The following is a 16588-nucleotide window of genomic DNA, read 5'->3' as shown; positions in this document are numbered from 1 at the left end:
TGGCTAGCCTTTCCCATTCATCTAGATTATGGATATAGTACATCCCAGATTCAGAGACATGCTTCATTTTTTTCCCTGCTCCCACTGTTGTCTACCCATTCTGCCAATTAGATTGGCTCCAAATATGCCGAGAAATTAGATTTTAATGTTTATTACTAATTTCCTCTTACACTTAATATCACAAGCTCTTCTTTTTTAATGCATGCCTCTGTTTTAGTGGATGCCCTGAGTTGTAAATCAGATTTACTGCTGGAGATAGACATGAACCTTTCTTTAGTACGCAGATGGATTTCTGTTCGTGGAATGCTCTGGAAGAGTGATAGTGAAGACTGGTGAAAGGCCTGGCTGCATAAGCATCATCTGGGGAACTTGTTAAAGATGCAATTTCCAGATATCGCTCACTGGGATTCTGATTCAGGGTGTGCGCAGCAAGGCTTGAAAAATCTCTACTTTTATGAAGCTTCCTAGGTGATTGTGATGTAGAGTCGGGTTCCAGAACAGCGGCTTGACAGCAGGGATCTCCTACACTGCCTTACACAGAATTTTTCCAACCACAGAACAGGGTTTCATTTATCCCAAATGTTTTGAGGGAACCAGTCCGCTCCTGTTCTTCCAGTGCATCTCTGTAGCAGTCCCACCACCCAAGTTTCAGTTTATTTGCCCAATAAACGACTCTGTGAAACGCAAATGATCCCTGAGGTGCTGTTGCTTGTAATTTAGTGTGACTCAGTTTATTTAGGTTCTGTGCTCTCAAATAAAGCGGCAGTGTTACGCCTTTCTTGCTCAGTCTTTAACTTCCATTCTCATGCCTTTCTTGCTCTGTCCTTAACTTCCATTCTCATGTAGGCTCGAATCCGTTCTACCACAGAAGAATCAGCAAGTTTTTAAGCTGCTTCCCCGCTACTGCCATCCCCACTTCCAAATTTAACAACCAAGTTTACTCATGACCATGGGTCCTCATAGGAGCAAAGATACAGAGTTTGACGTAACTTGAAAGATGTGTACCAGCAATTGGGGCTTTAATTTATCTGCAGATTCCTCTCACCTGACAATCTACTAAAAGGTGGTAAATTAAAGCCCATAGTTTAATGAATAGTCTGGTTCTGGTCTGTTCACCTGAGTTTCAGCACCCTATTTCCATCCTCCTTATATGTCTTATGACATCAAAGGCAACATGCATCCCTAAACTTACCTTCTTTGGCAGACAAAAATGAGGCTATTACTCCTAGGTCTCCATCTCTATCTAATAAACACCCTCTCTTGCCACCTGGGTTGAAAATTTCTTGTAAAATGTGTAAATACTTTGTTAAAAAGAGAAAGGATTATTGACTGTTGTGCAAACCTATTACTTAAAAAATCCTTTCATCTGGTACTTCTTCTCTTTTCCGTGTTTATCATACTTTGTAATCTCAAACCTGCATTAGTGAAACTTTTCTCACTAGCATACAGGAGGATGAACGACAAAGTTTATAATACACTGGCATATTTGCTTTCCGTGAATTTTATCCTTCTCTCTTTCCTCTGCTCATAATTTTACCTTCGGTAAATATAGCAAATAGGAATACTTGAGGGTGTGTATCTAGATGTCCTAAACATGTCAAACTATGCATCACTTTATACAGAAACCATACCATGTCACCTTGCTATGCCTCTGCTCACACAGCTCTTGAACCTGTCATGCTTATTTTCTCTTTTTGACGAACTCCCATCCAACATTAAGGTTCATCTTTATTAAACTTTTTACATGGAATATTTTTCATTCTCTTCATTTAGAATTAGTAAAGCTTCATGCAACTCGTATTTGTGCCTCAGATCTAGCCAGTGTGGAGTGAGGGTGCCTATTTATCTCATATCCCCAGATGGACCATAGTTTTAAAGGAATAATGGCAAAGAGGGGCATGGAGTCATGCGAGAAATAAGATCATAAGTCTGAAATGGACCTTGCTCTTGAGTAAATTCCAGGCGACTAGGCGGCAATGAGAAAACTACTGGCATTTTAGGGATATTTTCTTAACGGCTCAGGTTTGTTCTTTCATAAGCCCCTACAGAAGTCAAACGTTCTGCATCAGATTCAGAGGCTTCCTGTGAGTCTTGCTGGAAAAACTCTCTCTAGGATGACATCATAGCTCTTAAAATATAGAAGAATATAAATAAATAAAGACTAATATAAATAAATAACTGAATAAACAAATGAACAAATGAATAAATAAATAAGTAAACAATAGAAGGCCAGGATAAAAGCACGGGAGAGAGAGAGCACAAGGGAGATGTCACAAAGGATGTGGAGAAGGTCTGCTTTGTTTGATAAGGTAAAGACAGTGCAGTCGAAGGTGTGTGACCCTGAGCTCTGTCATTAAGTAGCCTGCTCTCTGATATTGGAAACACTCCTGCCAGTGACCAGAGCAGTAAAATAAGGGCCAATAAGTGATACTTGTTTCAGGGTCTTTCAGGAACAGCTTTCTTGCCAGTTCCTCTCCTATTTTCACTAGGATCTCTTGTTTTGGGACACAGACAGAACTTTAGTTTTCCTTCAACATACCCATTCCCCACAATGTGTATATAAACGATTATAAAACATCTTAAACGGATACATTACATAAGAAAAACACAGAGTTGGGTTTTCCCTGGCTGCTTATTGGATAAATCAATGCAAGGCTCTACTCACTAATTGGTGAGAAGCATGTCGTGGAGACAGGTTCACAACTGAATGAACTGAATCCCAAAGTTAACTGGGGGAATGGGATTTTGAATATATCTCTACAGATTATAAATTAATTATATATCTAATTATTTATAAAAGCAATATTTATTGAGCATCTGACATGTGCAAATTCTCTGCTAGGCACAATGGTGGAGACAATATAAAGATATGATGAACTGTGTCCTCAAGACTCTACTCCGTGTGAGTTCAGATAAGGGATAGATGTCTCCAGGTAAAGGTCTCTAGAAAGATGTCATGCAAATGTTGGCATTTGAGCCTTAAAACACAAAGAGACTTAGAAGATGTAGAGAGGTGGAGAAGGGTGGAGAAATGCTCTGATCGAGAATACCATGAGCAAAGGAACACTTCAGTCAAAACACCACTATTTCCAGTCCCCAGCTAGATAGATTTCTATTCCCTTTTCCAACTCTCTGGCTCTTTTTGCAACATCATGAGCTCTGTCTGCTAAATATGGATGTCAGCTGCCATCAGGTCCTAAAGGTCAAAGAGAGACACTCAGGCCATGGCCCTCCCTCAGCCTTCTTAGTAACACCTTCTCATTCTCCCTCTAGTCTCATATATTTTCAAATCTCTCCTTGCAAAGAGAAATTTCCAAAACATAGCTGTCAAAAGTGGTTAGGTCCTCAAGAGGATTGCATAGAAATCAAGAAGCATAGGAATGACTAAGAACAAAACAAGGACTGCGTTCAAAGTGTAGCTCAGCTTAGATGTCAGAGTTAATGAATTCCCAAATAGAACCTGCAGGTACGGGGGAGAAAACAAACTAAATCCAGTCTCTAATGACATCCAGGTATCTGGAAATGCTTACCTTGTGTTTCCATAAAAGCAATAGGGAACTGAATTTGAAAAACAAAGTAAGGCTAGTAAATTCCTGAAAGGAGACAGTCCTTGTTCCTTGGAGACAAACCAAATTATGCATTGCCTCTCTCATTAGCAACATACTCTGGCTCAAACATTTTTAAAAGAAGGCTGCTGAACATCTGCTGAGCAATTAATGGAACGCAGGAGTGTGCTGTAATGGTCCCTGGGAAGGTATTAGCAATCCTGCTTAGGAGACATGAAATCTTGCAATTAGTGGTCCTTTTTTCTTTTAATTTTTATTTTCTCCCACCTGCAGGGGGATGAGAGAAAGGGAAAGGGAGTTGAGGTGTAAGTTCTGTCTCAAATTCTCTTCCTCACTGTTCTTTCTTTTCCCCAGGTTTCTTCCTCCTTTCTCTTCCTACCCATCCAAATAGAAATGTTTTAATTTCAACTTAACAAAAGAAATTGTGGCAAGTGTCTCAATCCACTGACCCCTACTCAACGTACCAGATTTTCTGTGTATGAAAGGAGAACTCCCTCCACTGTCTTGGTAGATATAGTCTACCAACCCGTTCAAATAGTTTAAAACAATAATCAGATAACTACAGCTAACTTAGGAACCATCTCTAATGAGAAACTGATCCCTCATATATTTTATTTCCTCATCTCAATCACTGAAGAGTGCTAGCCTTAACGTAAACCTTGTCTCTTGTATATAAAATCTGGCTGAGGGTGACTTTGCACATGTGGGTACCTCCAGTTCTAATGCTATTACGACAAACATGGCTGAATGCAATACAGCAAAAGGTTCAGTTATTATGTCAGCCCTTGACATTCTCTTCCTTTACTCTTCAAACTGCACCTGATTATCCTCACATAAGTCTACATCTATTCCAGAGGCTGAGCAGTCATAATAGGAAGCTCAATACTGCTAGTCAATCAGGTTTGGAATTACAACACCAAACGGTCCTAATATCAAATCCAACGGGGAAGAACCCTGAACAGCCACAATGGTTGGACATCAAAGAATTTTCTCATTCTCTCCAAAATGGCCCAGTTTAAGACTGAGCTTTTGCCTCAAACTGTACTTTTTGTTGTTCTTGTTCTCTCACTCTTTGGTAACCTTTCATCATACATATCTATATTGCGGGGTCTCTCCTTCAAGTCTCAGTGTGCTTACTTGAGCTCCAAGTAACATACCTCCATTTTGCCAGCCCCTTTTCCCAGGAATCTGACTCTTGCTCCCCAAATTCCCAACTATGGAATGTACTATGAACATTAATTGGAGAAATTTTCCAGATCTTCCCGACTTTGCATTATTCTTTGTCAGCTGGAGCTTACACCAGTGGGATAAACCCTTCAGGGTTACCAGGAATGGAGTTTCTTTGCCACAGGGAACTAAGGATCCATGGACACCTTTGCTTTATCAGTTTCCCTGGGCAAGCCATTGGTCAAACCAGTTTCAGCTAATTACCCACTTTTTTGATCCTTATTTTTCAGCTTGATCCAGCTCTACCAGTTGTCATTACAGGAAGGCTCCCTTAAGTAACATTTGAAATAACGTTCTAATTTCAGCAAAATAATCTGAACCACCTTTGGAATGTGATATGACAATCAGTTAAACAAAAACCAGGTATAAAAAATAACCAATGGAAGAGAAGTTTGGGACAAAAAAATGTATGAAATACAAGTGGCCTCCAGAATTGGAGAAATGGAAAAGTGGGGTTAGTTCTCTGCCTAGCTTGACCTAGGATGCTCCTCTTTCCAACAGAGGCCCTGGTACACAGTAAGGGAGTGTTTTCTAATAAATTAAGCTACTTTACAGCAAAATATGCTGCCTGAAGATAGTGTTCATTTAGAAACTGAGTATGCTGCAAAGCAAATTTTGCAGCACAAGGGATGGACTAGATGGGCACATCCCTTCAAACCCAGAGTTCAGTGGTTTATCAGGCTCAGTTGTTTTTAACCTCTAAACTCATGGTCCAGCTATTTCTGCTGTAGTACTTTATCCCAAAAGGAGAAACAAAATTCTTTGTAACATTAATGATTTGAAAATGAGGTTTTGCAGAAAGACTGTGAAAAGTTATTTGTAGGGTTAACTTTACTTTCAAGATTTCAGTTGAGATGAAGTATGCTGTCATTTGAGGAGTATGTATCTAGGTGATTCGCTGATGGTTTTTGCCAGGGACTAAGTAGGAAAGTCACCTTATTCTGTTTCCTTATGGGTTCCCATTAAGGTAAAAAAGGCAAGCAAGGGACCCCCCAAAGACTGATGCCCTATTTCCCTTTAGTAGTGACACCATCTAGTCTTGGCACGCTGAAACAATAGATTGGGATCCTTCTTTGCTAGAACCCAGAGACATGGAAACTGACCTGCTGTTAAGTGGGCTGCATGGACAAAGACTTGGACCCCAGGCTTCAGCTCAAAGTGCACCAAGTTTTGGTTGAGCTTGTGGATCAGTAGTTCTGATATCTGAAAGAAGAAGCGTCATAGTAAATGTCACCAAAATTGTTATACTGACTATAAGCAAACACACTCAGAAATATTTACTATATTTACCAAGCATCCCAACATCATACCTGCGAATTATACAAATGAGTTTTACATGATTTTGAGTTTTCATTCCAGAATATGTAGATATAATTGTTTTTTGGCATGATCTGACTTCATATCCTAATTGTTACAAAATAGGACAATTAACAAATCAAATAATTTCTACTCTTAAAAAACTGTCCTATATTATCTTAGAAAAGTCACCCCCATTTTTGGAGAGAGCATTTGTTATCACAAGGACTTTAAAGAAGTAGACATGTACAATTTATACATTCTGGTGAGATTCATGCACATTTATTTTACTTCTTGATAGTAGACTCCATCTTATTTCTCTCTGTGCTTCCCTCCCCTTCCCCAAACCACACCCTGTGGCTTTCACAGAATAGATACTTTCTGAATATATATTGAATGGTAAATATAGCTCTGCTAAAATAAATACTATACAGTTGAAACAAAGTGTAACCACAACTTAAGTAATGAACTGGCTGATTAGGGACATTAGTTGGGCTGCTCCTCATGTTGACAAACCTGTATTGGACAGACCCGTGGAATTCTGGGCCATGACATATTTAACACTAAAATGAGGCAAAAAACTTGTCTGGGTAGTAATAGCATAGGGTAAGGTTTTATAAAAGGTAAATCTCTAGTCACTTGTTTAAAGTAGGAAACCCAGCTCAATTTGCTGTTTTGCTTATCCTTTTGAGCAATTTCCAAAATGGTATCAGGGAAAACCACATTCCTATTACTTTTCTCTGGATTCCTTGCTTTATTTTTAATACTCTAATCATGAACTTAACATGCCATTTAAGACTACAACGAGGTACTTCCTGACCATCATTCTGCTAGTTAAATTCTTAATCTTTTTCCTTTTATATTTGTTGAGTTGCACTTAGTCCACAAGAGTTGCCAAAATGACACCTTTGATCCTTTTATCAATTAAGCAGAGCCTGATGGCTTTGTTTTGAAGCAGAGTCCCTTGCAGACGTCCCTGACTGGTAATGGAACTGAACCGCCCTGTAGACGACCTGCTTTGCTTAATAACAGGAATGTGAGATGACTGTCGGTGACCCTTGTTTGAGCACCTGAGATCCAGTGCAAGCTCAGCCTCTCAAATGTTTTCATCTGGCAAACAAGCCATGCAGAAAAACAAGGTTGCAATAAAATCAAGTTGAAAACAACTTTACTCTCTATATCAGGCTACTCTTTTTCCTGGACACTGGGAATCTTCCAGAGTGCTCCAGGTTTATAGGAAGAGTGGATTTCTAACACAGGCCTTGTAGAATGTTTTTCCTCTGTTCTCTAAAGTGCTGCAATGCTTAAGTTTCTATCCTATCTTACTTTTAGTCGATTGGTAAAGTCTTTACGGGAATCTGACAGTGGATTTTTAGTAAAGGTCCATCAGAAACGTTTGGGCTATGAAATATACTTACATTCACATACACGTACAGAAATGTATAATATATGTGAAATATGTATAATTACATTTGTGTGAAATATATATATATGCCTTATATGTGCACACACACACACATTTTTTTAAAAGATTGGCACCAGAGCTAATATCTGTTGTTAATCTTTCTTCTTCTTCTTCTTCTTTTTCTTCTTCTTCTTTTCCCCAAAGCCCCCCAGTACCTAGTTGTAGGTCCCTCTGGTTGTGCTATGTGGGATGCTGCCTCAGCATGGCCTGATGAGTGTTGCCATGTCCGCGCCCAGGATCTGAACCAGCAAAACCCTGGGCTGCCGAAGCAGAGTGTGCGAACCTAACCACTTGGCAACGGGGCTCGCCCCACACACACGTATACTTGCAGAAAAAATATTTGAACTCAAATAGAAAAGACTTGTCAGAAAGAATTAAGGAATTTCCCTATTTTGCAGAGTCCATCACATTGACAAAAGGAAACTAAGCATTTTCAAGAGAAAGACTTTTCTTGTTCAACCGGTTGAATGATATTTATTTCTTATCCCTGAGAGCGTCTTTTCCTCAAGTGAGATATATAAATAACTAAACCAGAAAATGGAGTTCATCAGACAAAGATACTTCTAATTTATAGTCTTTGGGAAAGTCCCTTGTGAAAATAATTAACTTTCCAGGCTTGTTTTGGTTTATATCATTGCTTCATTGGCCTTATCTGTATCATTTACAAAATTAGGCAGGCTATGCAAAAATGATCTAGTAGCAGAAAATATGTTTCATGTATTTAACTTGCATCAAAGGATATTCAATAAAGAGCACATACTTTGTGGGAAAGAAATTATGCTCAGGAACAAAACTAAGTGAAACTTACATCACATACAAGAATAATCTCAACTAAAACCATATACTTCTGTACTCAAATGAGTATGAAACTGTGACGGATTTGATAATGTTTTCAATGTTTTTCATGCCACTTCTAGAAGTGTTTATCCTCTATTGTTTTAACCAGATCATGTCTCGATATATCTTTTAAGTATATTATATATATTACATATGCATTGAACACTTTATATTGGTAAAGTGGCATATTTCTTACTATTTTTTCTAACACAGATTGTTCTAGGTGTCAGTGCTGGTATCTCCATAGAAATGAACATGGAGCTTAAAGGACACACCTGAGTTTACTCAGTTAATATTTGAAGAATTGAGACTAGACTTCAGTTTTGTTTGACCCCTAATCCTAGGGCATTCCCTTTAAAAACATTTTCCTTGAACCGGCTGACAAAATGAAAGAGCAAAAGATATTTGGAAAGAGGTCTGGCTGAGTGGGTTTAAGAGATTAAAAAAATGCAGCATTTCATTATTTATGCTGCCATTTCCCCTTCATCTGTGAAGCACACAACTTATGACACCAGTCCCATGTCAGCTGACCAATATGAACTACGGGAATAGGCAGTTCCTAACTCTATCCTCAGGATTGCCACATTCTGTTTATCAGTTAATGTAATTTGTAATGTTTGGGAGAATCTTTGGGTATGAAAGGAGTAGAATAAACTGCAATCCACAGAAAAGTGTATTGACAGCCTAAATGAGAAGAACAAAAACTTGCATTGATAAAGACTCAAGTGAAACAATGTGCGATTGCTGGGAGATTGGACCTGCTGAAGCAAATTGAATTTACTTTTCTTCTTCTGTCCAGTGAAAGTGTTGTCTTAGCAAATTTCATTTATCCTTTGTGCTGTCATCCTTCTTCTTCTACTCGCCCACACAGTTCATTTCCTATTCTCCTTCAGCTAAATAATCATGACCAAAGACACAACACATCATTCTTGGTATCTATTTGGTGAAATATGCCTGTGACTCAAATGCAACCCACAGTTGACTTAAAGTACCACTTAGAAGGACATTGAGGACTCCATAAACATACTTGGAAAGCTGCCATTAAAAGGAGGTAGTGGGAGGGATCTGCTACAGGGAAAACAACAATTCTCCCCATCTTCTTCACAAAATAGGAAATTTGAGTATAGCAATGAGAATAAGCTAGGTTAGGCTAAGGAACAATGTTAAAATCTCAGGGACTGGAAACAAAGGTGGTCTACTTCTTGCTTGCCCTATATATACACTGCAGGGAGGCGGTGGTGCTGTGCTTATTATGGTCAAACACGGACACAGACTGGGGGAGCAGCTCCCTCAAATATTTCCATTCACAACACCATAGGAGGGAAAAGGTGCTCTCAAGGATCTGCAACAGGCATCTGAGTACTTTAGCTTGGGAGTGAGACATATCACTTCTGCTCCCAACTCATTGGCCAGAATTAGTCACATGGCTCTGCCTACAGAAGAGATGTGTGGGTAGCACCCTCCCATGTATCCAGAAGGCAGCAAGCTGGAAATATTTAGCAAGAGCAGTGATGGGTACCACACAAAGAACACATTCAACATCTAAGCAATTTTTAATGAAAACAATAGGAGAGGGGACAGTCTCAGATTATTAGAATGGAAGTGTCAAACACTGAAACATGAAAAAAAGACAAGTTTAAGGATAACAGAGTAGTTGTAAATTTATGAAACATGTAACTCGAAGAAGTGGTACAAGGTGGAACTATAGATTCGAAATGGAAGATTTCTCAACGACAAGGCTACGCTGGGCCAAAAAACTAATGCTTATCTCCAAGGGTGTTAGGAGGAATGCAAACCCTAGTGAACATCAACAGCATTCTGATGCCATGTTTAGAGAGATACTTGCCTGGGATGACCCTGGAGCTGACCCAGTCCAATCAGTCCTGATTCTTGTACATTATTAAGGTCCCTTCAACTAGTAGTTGGATACCATTCCTTTTGGATTCCACAGAGGAAAATCTTTCCCAATTCATACCACATACTTTCTGGATTAAATCATGGAGAAAGCAATGGAGCCAAACACTAATTCTAGTTAACACTGGCTTATCCAATTCTCTTCTTTCTTACCACCAAAGAATCAGAAGATTAAAGTGCCCAAGACGTTTCCTGGATGTATAATGTAGACACAAATTGGTCATACATACTTCCTTCCTTTGTATGCCCCATCACCAGCTCTAAGCTTCCCTCTTTCTTTTGCAAAATTCCTTTTGGTCCCACTCTTAACTTACTCTACTTGCAGTTATTGTTTCCTGCTTTAATAACCTTCCTTGTGAACTCTGGAATATTTCTATAATTCAATTCAATGTTAAAAACTCTGGCCAGGGCAGACTATGTGAGCATGTATGAAATAGTCCAGTATTATTAATTATCCTTCATAATAAATCTTTAATTTCTAAAAATGCTGCCAATAGGCTGTTTCATTTTCAGAAGCAGTTTTCCTGCCCCTGGATTTCAGATTCTGCATCTGTCGAATGTATATGGTAACACAAACAGACCAGGAGGAAGTTCATTGCTGGTGGATGATATTTTTTCCATAGTCTTTTTTGTTTCTTTTAAATGTTTTAGTGCCCTTTAAAGATTCTGCAAGATGACATGCAGGCTCCCTATCTCCCCAGCACAGCATCACAAGCAACCTTGACAGAGCAGGATGGTCTTTCCTCCCTCCAGGAGAGCCAGATACAAATCTGCTCACCTCTGAGGACTCAGAGAAGTAAGGGGGCGCAGTGGTGGAGGGGATGGGGGGGGCGCTCCATACCTGAGCAGCTGATGGCAGGGTAGGAGGATGTGCTATTCCTGATGGGGCCAGCTAAGGGCAAGTGAGCCTTTTCTCACTCACCGGAGATCTGAAATAAAGACTGGTGGAACCCTCCCAGACAGAGGTCACTTGATTAACCCAGCCCACGTTATCCTGATAACAAGGTCAAGTACTTCTCAGTGTGAAGAATTTTCAATTTATTTCACAGACAGGATAGCTCGAGCTAAGCCAGCATCCCTGCTCCCCTGGGAATGCTATTAGACGATGCTAGGGGAGGAGAGGAAGAGCCCTCTGCCGGGGACTTGCCCTCACAGTCTTCAGGGTCCATCTGGCCAGGGTCCCATTTCCTCCCCTGCTGGGTTTTCTGTGCTGTATCTTTATGAGAAAGGGGCCAGAGCATTAAGAGAGGGGATAAAGTTGGTCCTTCCCAAGTTCCATCTGGGATTTGGAGCACGGCCTTCAAAGGAGGGGCTTCCTTTCTGTTGCTTGGTTTTGCTTGGCATCCTTTTAAATTTCTGTGTAATTTATTACAAAGGAAGTCAATTGCTGTTGCCTGGTGTTCCTTTTCTCTGCCCGACATTTTTCTTTGAGGAACTATGTTCTTCATTATTCTCAGTACATTTGATTTAGGAGAGGTTCCCTAAACCCCTGATGCAGGGAGGGTATAGAATATCTGAGTTGCCACTGACAGCTCCCTATCTCTCTGACTACAGGGGCTGGTTAAGCAGTGCCCACTTCACTCAAGTCAGGCCACTGAGAACTGTCCACCTGGGGCTCTTGTGGTGCAATCAGGAAAGAGGCACTGTCTTTTGGATAGGGTGTACAGACTGACTAAATAGAAGCTGGGGCTTCCTGTGACGATTCCTGCTTTCCTATATGATGGCTTCATTCTCAGGTAGATTTCCCATGTGGTAGCAAACAAGAGCGAGAAAGAGGGAGAAGGCAAGAGGAGGAGTAATTTGGCGACACTTTTGAGTGGCTCTGAATTCATCCATGTCTGAACTGTATCCTTGTACTTCCCAACTAAGTAAGCTCATAGCTTCACTTTTTCTTGCTTAAATTTGTTTGAATTAGGTATCTGTTAATTGTATCAGAAAACACACACACACGCATACAAACTCAAAACAAAGCAAAACACCTCTCATTCATTTCCTAGTGCAACAGCCTTGGTATGTTTGGCCTCACAGAAGCAAAGTGGAATCCCAATCCACATCTGCAGCATGGCGGGGCAGGGGGACCATGGTGGACTGGGGAGACCACTAGGCTTGAGAGTCAATTGCAGAAACAGATCTGGAATCTCATTTTCCCTAAAGAGTTGTGTCACCTCACGCAAGTCACCTCTCCATGTTAGGGCCTGAATTCTTCATTTTAAAGTGACTGTGTCAGAGACAAGAATCAAAGGACCCCTCTCAGTATGAAAACTACAGGTTTCTCATGGGCAGCCCCTGCTTCATAGGTTCTTGACAAATGGCTGATTTTTATAAGTCGATTTCATTAATGCACTTTTAAATCAGGGCAGTGATATTCTCACCACTAAGACACTGATTACCTATGTGCTTGGCTTAGCATTTGTTTGCTCACTGTATTTAGTTTAGTTTGAGTACTGGATAAGGCTGATACACTGGCCATTTCCTTAAACAGAGTTACAATCTCTAGCTTGGTACTTTGTTTTCCTTTAATGCTATAAACTTGCATGATAACTTGGATGGGTCATCCTTCCACCAGTATAGTCATTCACATACATTCTATCAATTTCTTATTATTCTTATTCTCTTGTGTACGTTCATTCATTAATCTTTTTTCCTTACTCCTACTATTGTCTTTCTTCTAATATATGCCCTTGACTATACCAAATAGTCTTTAATAGGCCTGAATTTTTTTTTTGCATTTCCCGTATATTCTCCTCCTATCATAAAATGGCCATAAAGGTAACCATCATCTATTCAGCAATTATTGAGCATATGCTATAGGCCAAGTGCTTTGCTGTATCATTTCTTTAATGATCTCTCAAACACCTATGAGATAGGTATTATAGATTGTGTGACTTTGGCTAAATTCTTTAACATTTCTGGCCTAATTTTCCTCAACTATAAAACAGACAGTCTATCAGAGATGAAACTAGAAACCTGGTTTATATTTCTCCAAATCTGTGCTCTTTCTAATAAAATGCCTGGACTCTATATATGTACCAAATGCCAAGTCACATAGCCTTCAAATAAGCCAGCTGCCTTCGGATCTCTGAGTAAATGGCTCATCAGTACTTGATACCAGGCTGCCTCGGGAACAAGCACTCAACTCTCTGAGAATGTCTTTGGGGGAGGCACTCAGACAAGACAGAAAATAAAGAGAAACAAGAATTTCAGAGAACATAGACAGTCAAAGCAAGAAACATTCCTACACAAGAAAAAGAAGTTTCCCAGAACATACTCCTCTTCTTTCCACATTTCCCCTCAAGGAAACATCTAGAAAATCTGATACTTTTAGAGAAAAATGAAAAGTATGAGAAATAAAGATGCACAGATGATGTGGTGCCTAGGAAATTCTCTGGCTCTAAATCTGGACTCTTCCATACTTGAAAAGATAATAATCTGGATTTCATGGACAATCAATAAGACTTCCAGAGGAAGAGGAACTGTAAATGCTCGTACCTAAAGGCCTGGGACAGTGATCTCCCTCCCCTCTCCGCTCTCATCAGCCATTCTGTGATAAGAAATAATCCATCCTTTCTCCCGCTAAATTGCAAGTGCAGATAATAATTCGTAGAATATAATGGGAAGCTGAGCGCCAGGGCTGAGCCAAGCCAGATGCAAATCTGACGGGTTACGTGCTGCCCGACCTTCAACTGCAGTTCACTAGGAAATGCGGTTCAACAGGGCTTTCCATGACAGCTCTGCTCCTCATTACTTGCACATGGAGACAATTATAGAGGCAAGTCTTCTGCCAAGTGAGAAAGCGGCAGTTGAAAGGGGGGGGTGTGCTGTGCTAGGACGTGGGCCAGGCTGTCATTCGGGGTTGTTGTTAATAAGGTTGTTATAAGAGACTCTCAAGCCATCTTGAAAGACGAGAGATCATGGGACTAGATTATGGGTTTATTCTAAGTAAACTGAAAAGCTCCAGTACTGGAGGGGAAAAAGCCAATATTTATTTAGCGTCTGAGAGAAATCCTATTTTTAATCTATCCACCAGAAAGAATTAAGAAACCAAAATCATGTAGTTTCGAACAGGGTAACCAGACCAAGACTGATCATTTTAACTAAGTAGATGAAGAATAAGATCAAAAACAATAACATAATAATGATAATAATCTCCAATACAGAGATTGGAGAATCTTTTGCAATTAAGAGGAGGAGAGCGAGGAAAAAAAATGATCTCAGGGGGCAGAAGAGAAACACACGTACACACACACACACACACACACACAGATACTCTAATACTCCAGCGGCAGGGGAGATGGAGAGATGCTCAGAGTCAATATTACTCATTTATTATAAATATACATCAAGTCATCTTAGCATGGTGGTGATAAAGAGGATTCATTATTTGTATAAAATCTGTACCTTTTTAAAAAGATATCATGTCATTTGATTCTCATAACATTCTTGTGATGAAAGTATGTGAAGTAAGATATAAGTGGGTTCAACTTCTAAGTGTTGTTCAGTTACTTGCTTTTTTCCCATTGAATATCTTGGACAGTTTGTCATGTCAGTACACATAGATTTATCCAATTCATTGTAAACACTGTAGAATATTCCATAGTGTGAATGTACCCTGAATAATTTCCCCACTATGTACCATAAACACTCTTGCACGTGTTTTGGGGTGAAGCTGCAGTTAGGATCATGAGATCATGTTTCTAAACGGAGGACCAGAAGGTTGAAAACTCCACAGAGAGCTGGTGCCCTCCCTCTCAAGCGGAGACCCCTCAGAGCTGCTGTTGTGGTGGTCAAATACTAGCAGGGGTGTGGCTCAGATTGCCGGGAGAAGCTGAAATGTGGCCTGGAGGACTCACCTGCTCCAGGTCCTCAGCGGACCTTCTGTTTTCTCCTGTCGGATCCTGATAGGGCAAGACAAACAGCTCAGCAGCGGTGGGCAAGCCAGGGAGCACTGCCACCAAGATGTGCTGGCTTGGAACCCCTGTGGCCTGAGGGAGAGACACAGAGCACATGTAAGTCCTGCAGGAAAGATGATGAGAAGAGACTGAGTATTTAGTGGGAAGTAGGGGGAGGTGGGTGGTAAGAAGACACAGGGGTTGGGGCCCAGGAAAGCAGGGTCCCGGGTGTTCCAGACAGGAAGGGATGTGAGAGACAGCACTGGGCTACAAGTGCACGCTCCGGAGTCAGACTGTCTGAGGTTTGATACTAGTGAGATCATAAACAATTTTCTTATCTCCTCTGCCTGCACTCCCTCAAATAAGAAATGAGAATAATAGCAGTACTTGCCTTGTCAAGGGGTGGTTTTGAGAATTAAATGAGTTACACACGAACATTCGTAGTGGCACCTAGAATTCAAATGCTCACTCTTGTTCCTAACGGGCATCTCTAGTAAATGGACTGTGCCAGTCAGAGACCCTCACTTACTTTATCATCTGCCCCTCATGCCTTAACCATTTCTAACCCAGCTTCCTCCTTCATCGCAGTACTAGAGTTACTCTCCAAATTGACCAGTCACATCCTAATCACCTAAGCTAAGAGAACTCCCCCCAAATCACAACCCTCAAGCACCTGTTGACTTCACAGCATCAGAACATGATGAGCAGCCCCTGTTTCATGAAGCACTCTGAGCCCTTCACTTGCCACACTGAATCTTCTGTTAAAATTATAGACGTCACTCAAGGACTGCCTCTTTGTCTTAGTTCATCTGCTGTCTCTTGAGCTTATATCCTAGGGTTTCCCTTGAGCCCACTCTCTAGGTAATTCTAGAATCAACAGTTACAATACTAGCTAATCTCTCCAGCGGTCAGTCACAATGTCATTTTGGTTGTCTACTAGGACTTCCAACAAACATGTCAAAGAAGAACTCATTTTCACCCCTCAAATCTTCATTCTACATTTGGATGACTCAAAGCAGTCCTTTCCCAGATATGGTAATTGAAGCCTTACGTTCACCTTTGACACTACACCCTCCCTCCCATGTTGCACCTAATCAGTCTATGAGATCCTGACAAGTTGACCTCTACAGTAATGATCCTATTGATTCCTTCCAGTATTTTTTTTATATAGTGTTTTTTTTTTTTTGGTGAGGAAGATTGTCCCTGAGCTAACATCTGTTGCCAATCTTCCTCTTTTTGTTTGGAGAAGATTGTCCCTGAGCTAACAACTGTGCCAACTGTCCTCTACTTTGTATGTGGGATGCCACCATAGCATGGCTTGATGAGCAGTGTGTAGGTCTATGCCTGGGATCCAAAGCCACAAACCCTGGGTTGCCAAAGCGGAGTGTGTGAAC

The 16588-nt window shown here is 40.5% G+C and overlaps 1 protein-coding gene across 7 annotated transcripts in view; it reads right to left on the bottom strand.

Moving 5' to 3' along the window:
- Positions 1–16588, bottom strand: part of SORCS1 (sortilin related VPS10 domain containing receptor 1) — a 475161-nt gene that overhangs the window by 11993 nt on the left and 446580 nt on the right. For all 7 annotated transcript variants that reach the window (XM_014844792.3, XM_044751163.2, XM_044751161.2 and 4 more), the window contains exons 23-24: positions 15156–15287; positions 5897–5996 (exon numbers count right to left, since the gene is read on the bottom strand). In XM_014844792.3, coding sequence (XP_014700278.3) covers positions 5897–5996; positions 15156–15287 — 232 coding nt within the window. The remainder of the gene's footprint in view (positions 1–5896; positions 5997–15155; positions 15288–16588) is intronic.

The sequence above is a fragment of the Equus asinus genome, chromosome 2 (assembly GCF_041296235.1).
Source record: "Equus asinus isolate D_3611 breed Donkey chromosome 2, EquAss-T2T_v2, whole genome shotgun sequence".
Lineage (NCBI taxonomy): Eukaryota > Metazoa > Chordata > Mammalia > Perissodactyla > Equidae > Equus > Equus asinus.
The sequence above is the reverse complement of the archived record's forward strand: the minus strand, read 5'-3'. Positions and strand labels throughout refer to the sequence as shown.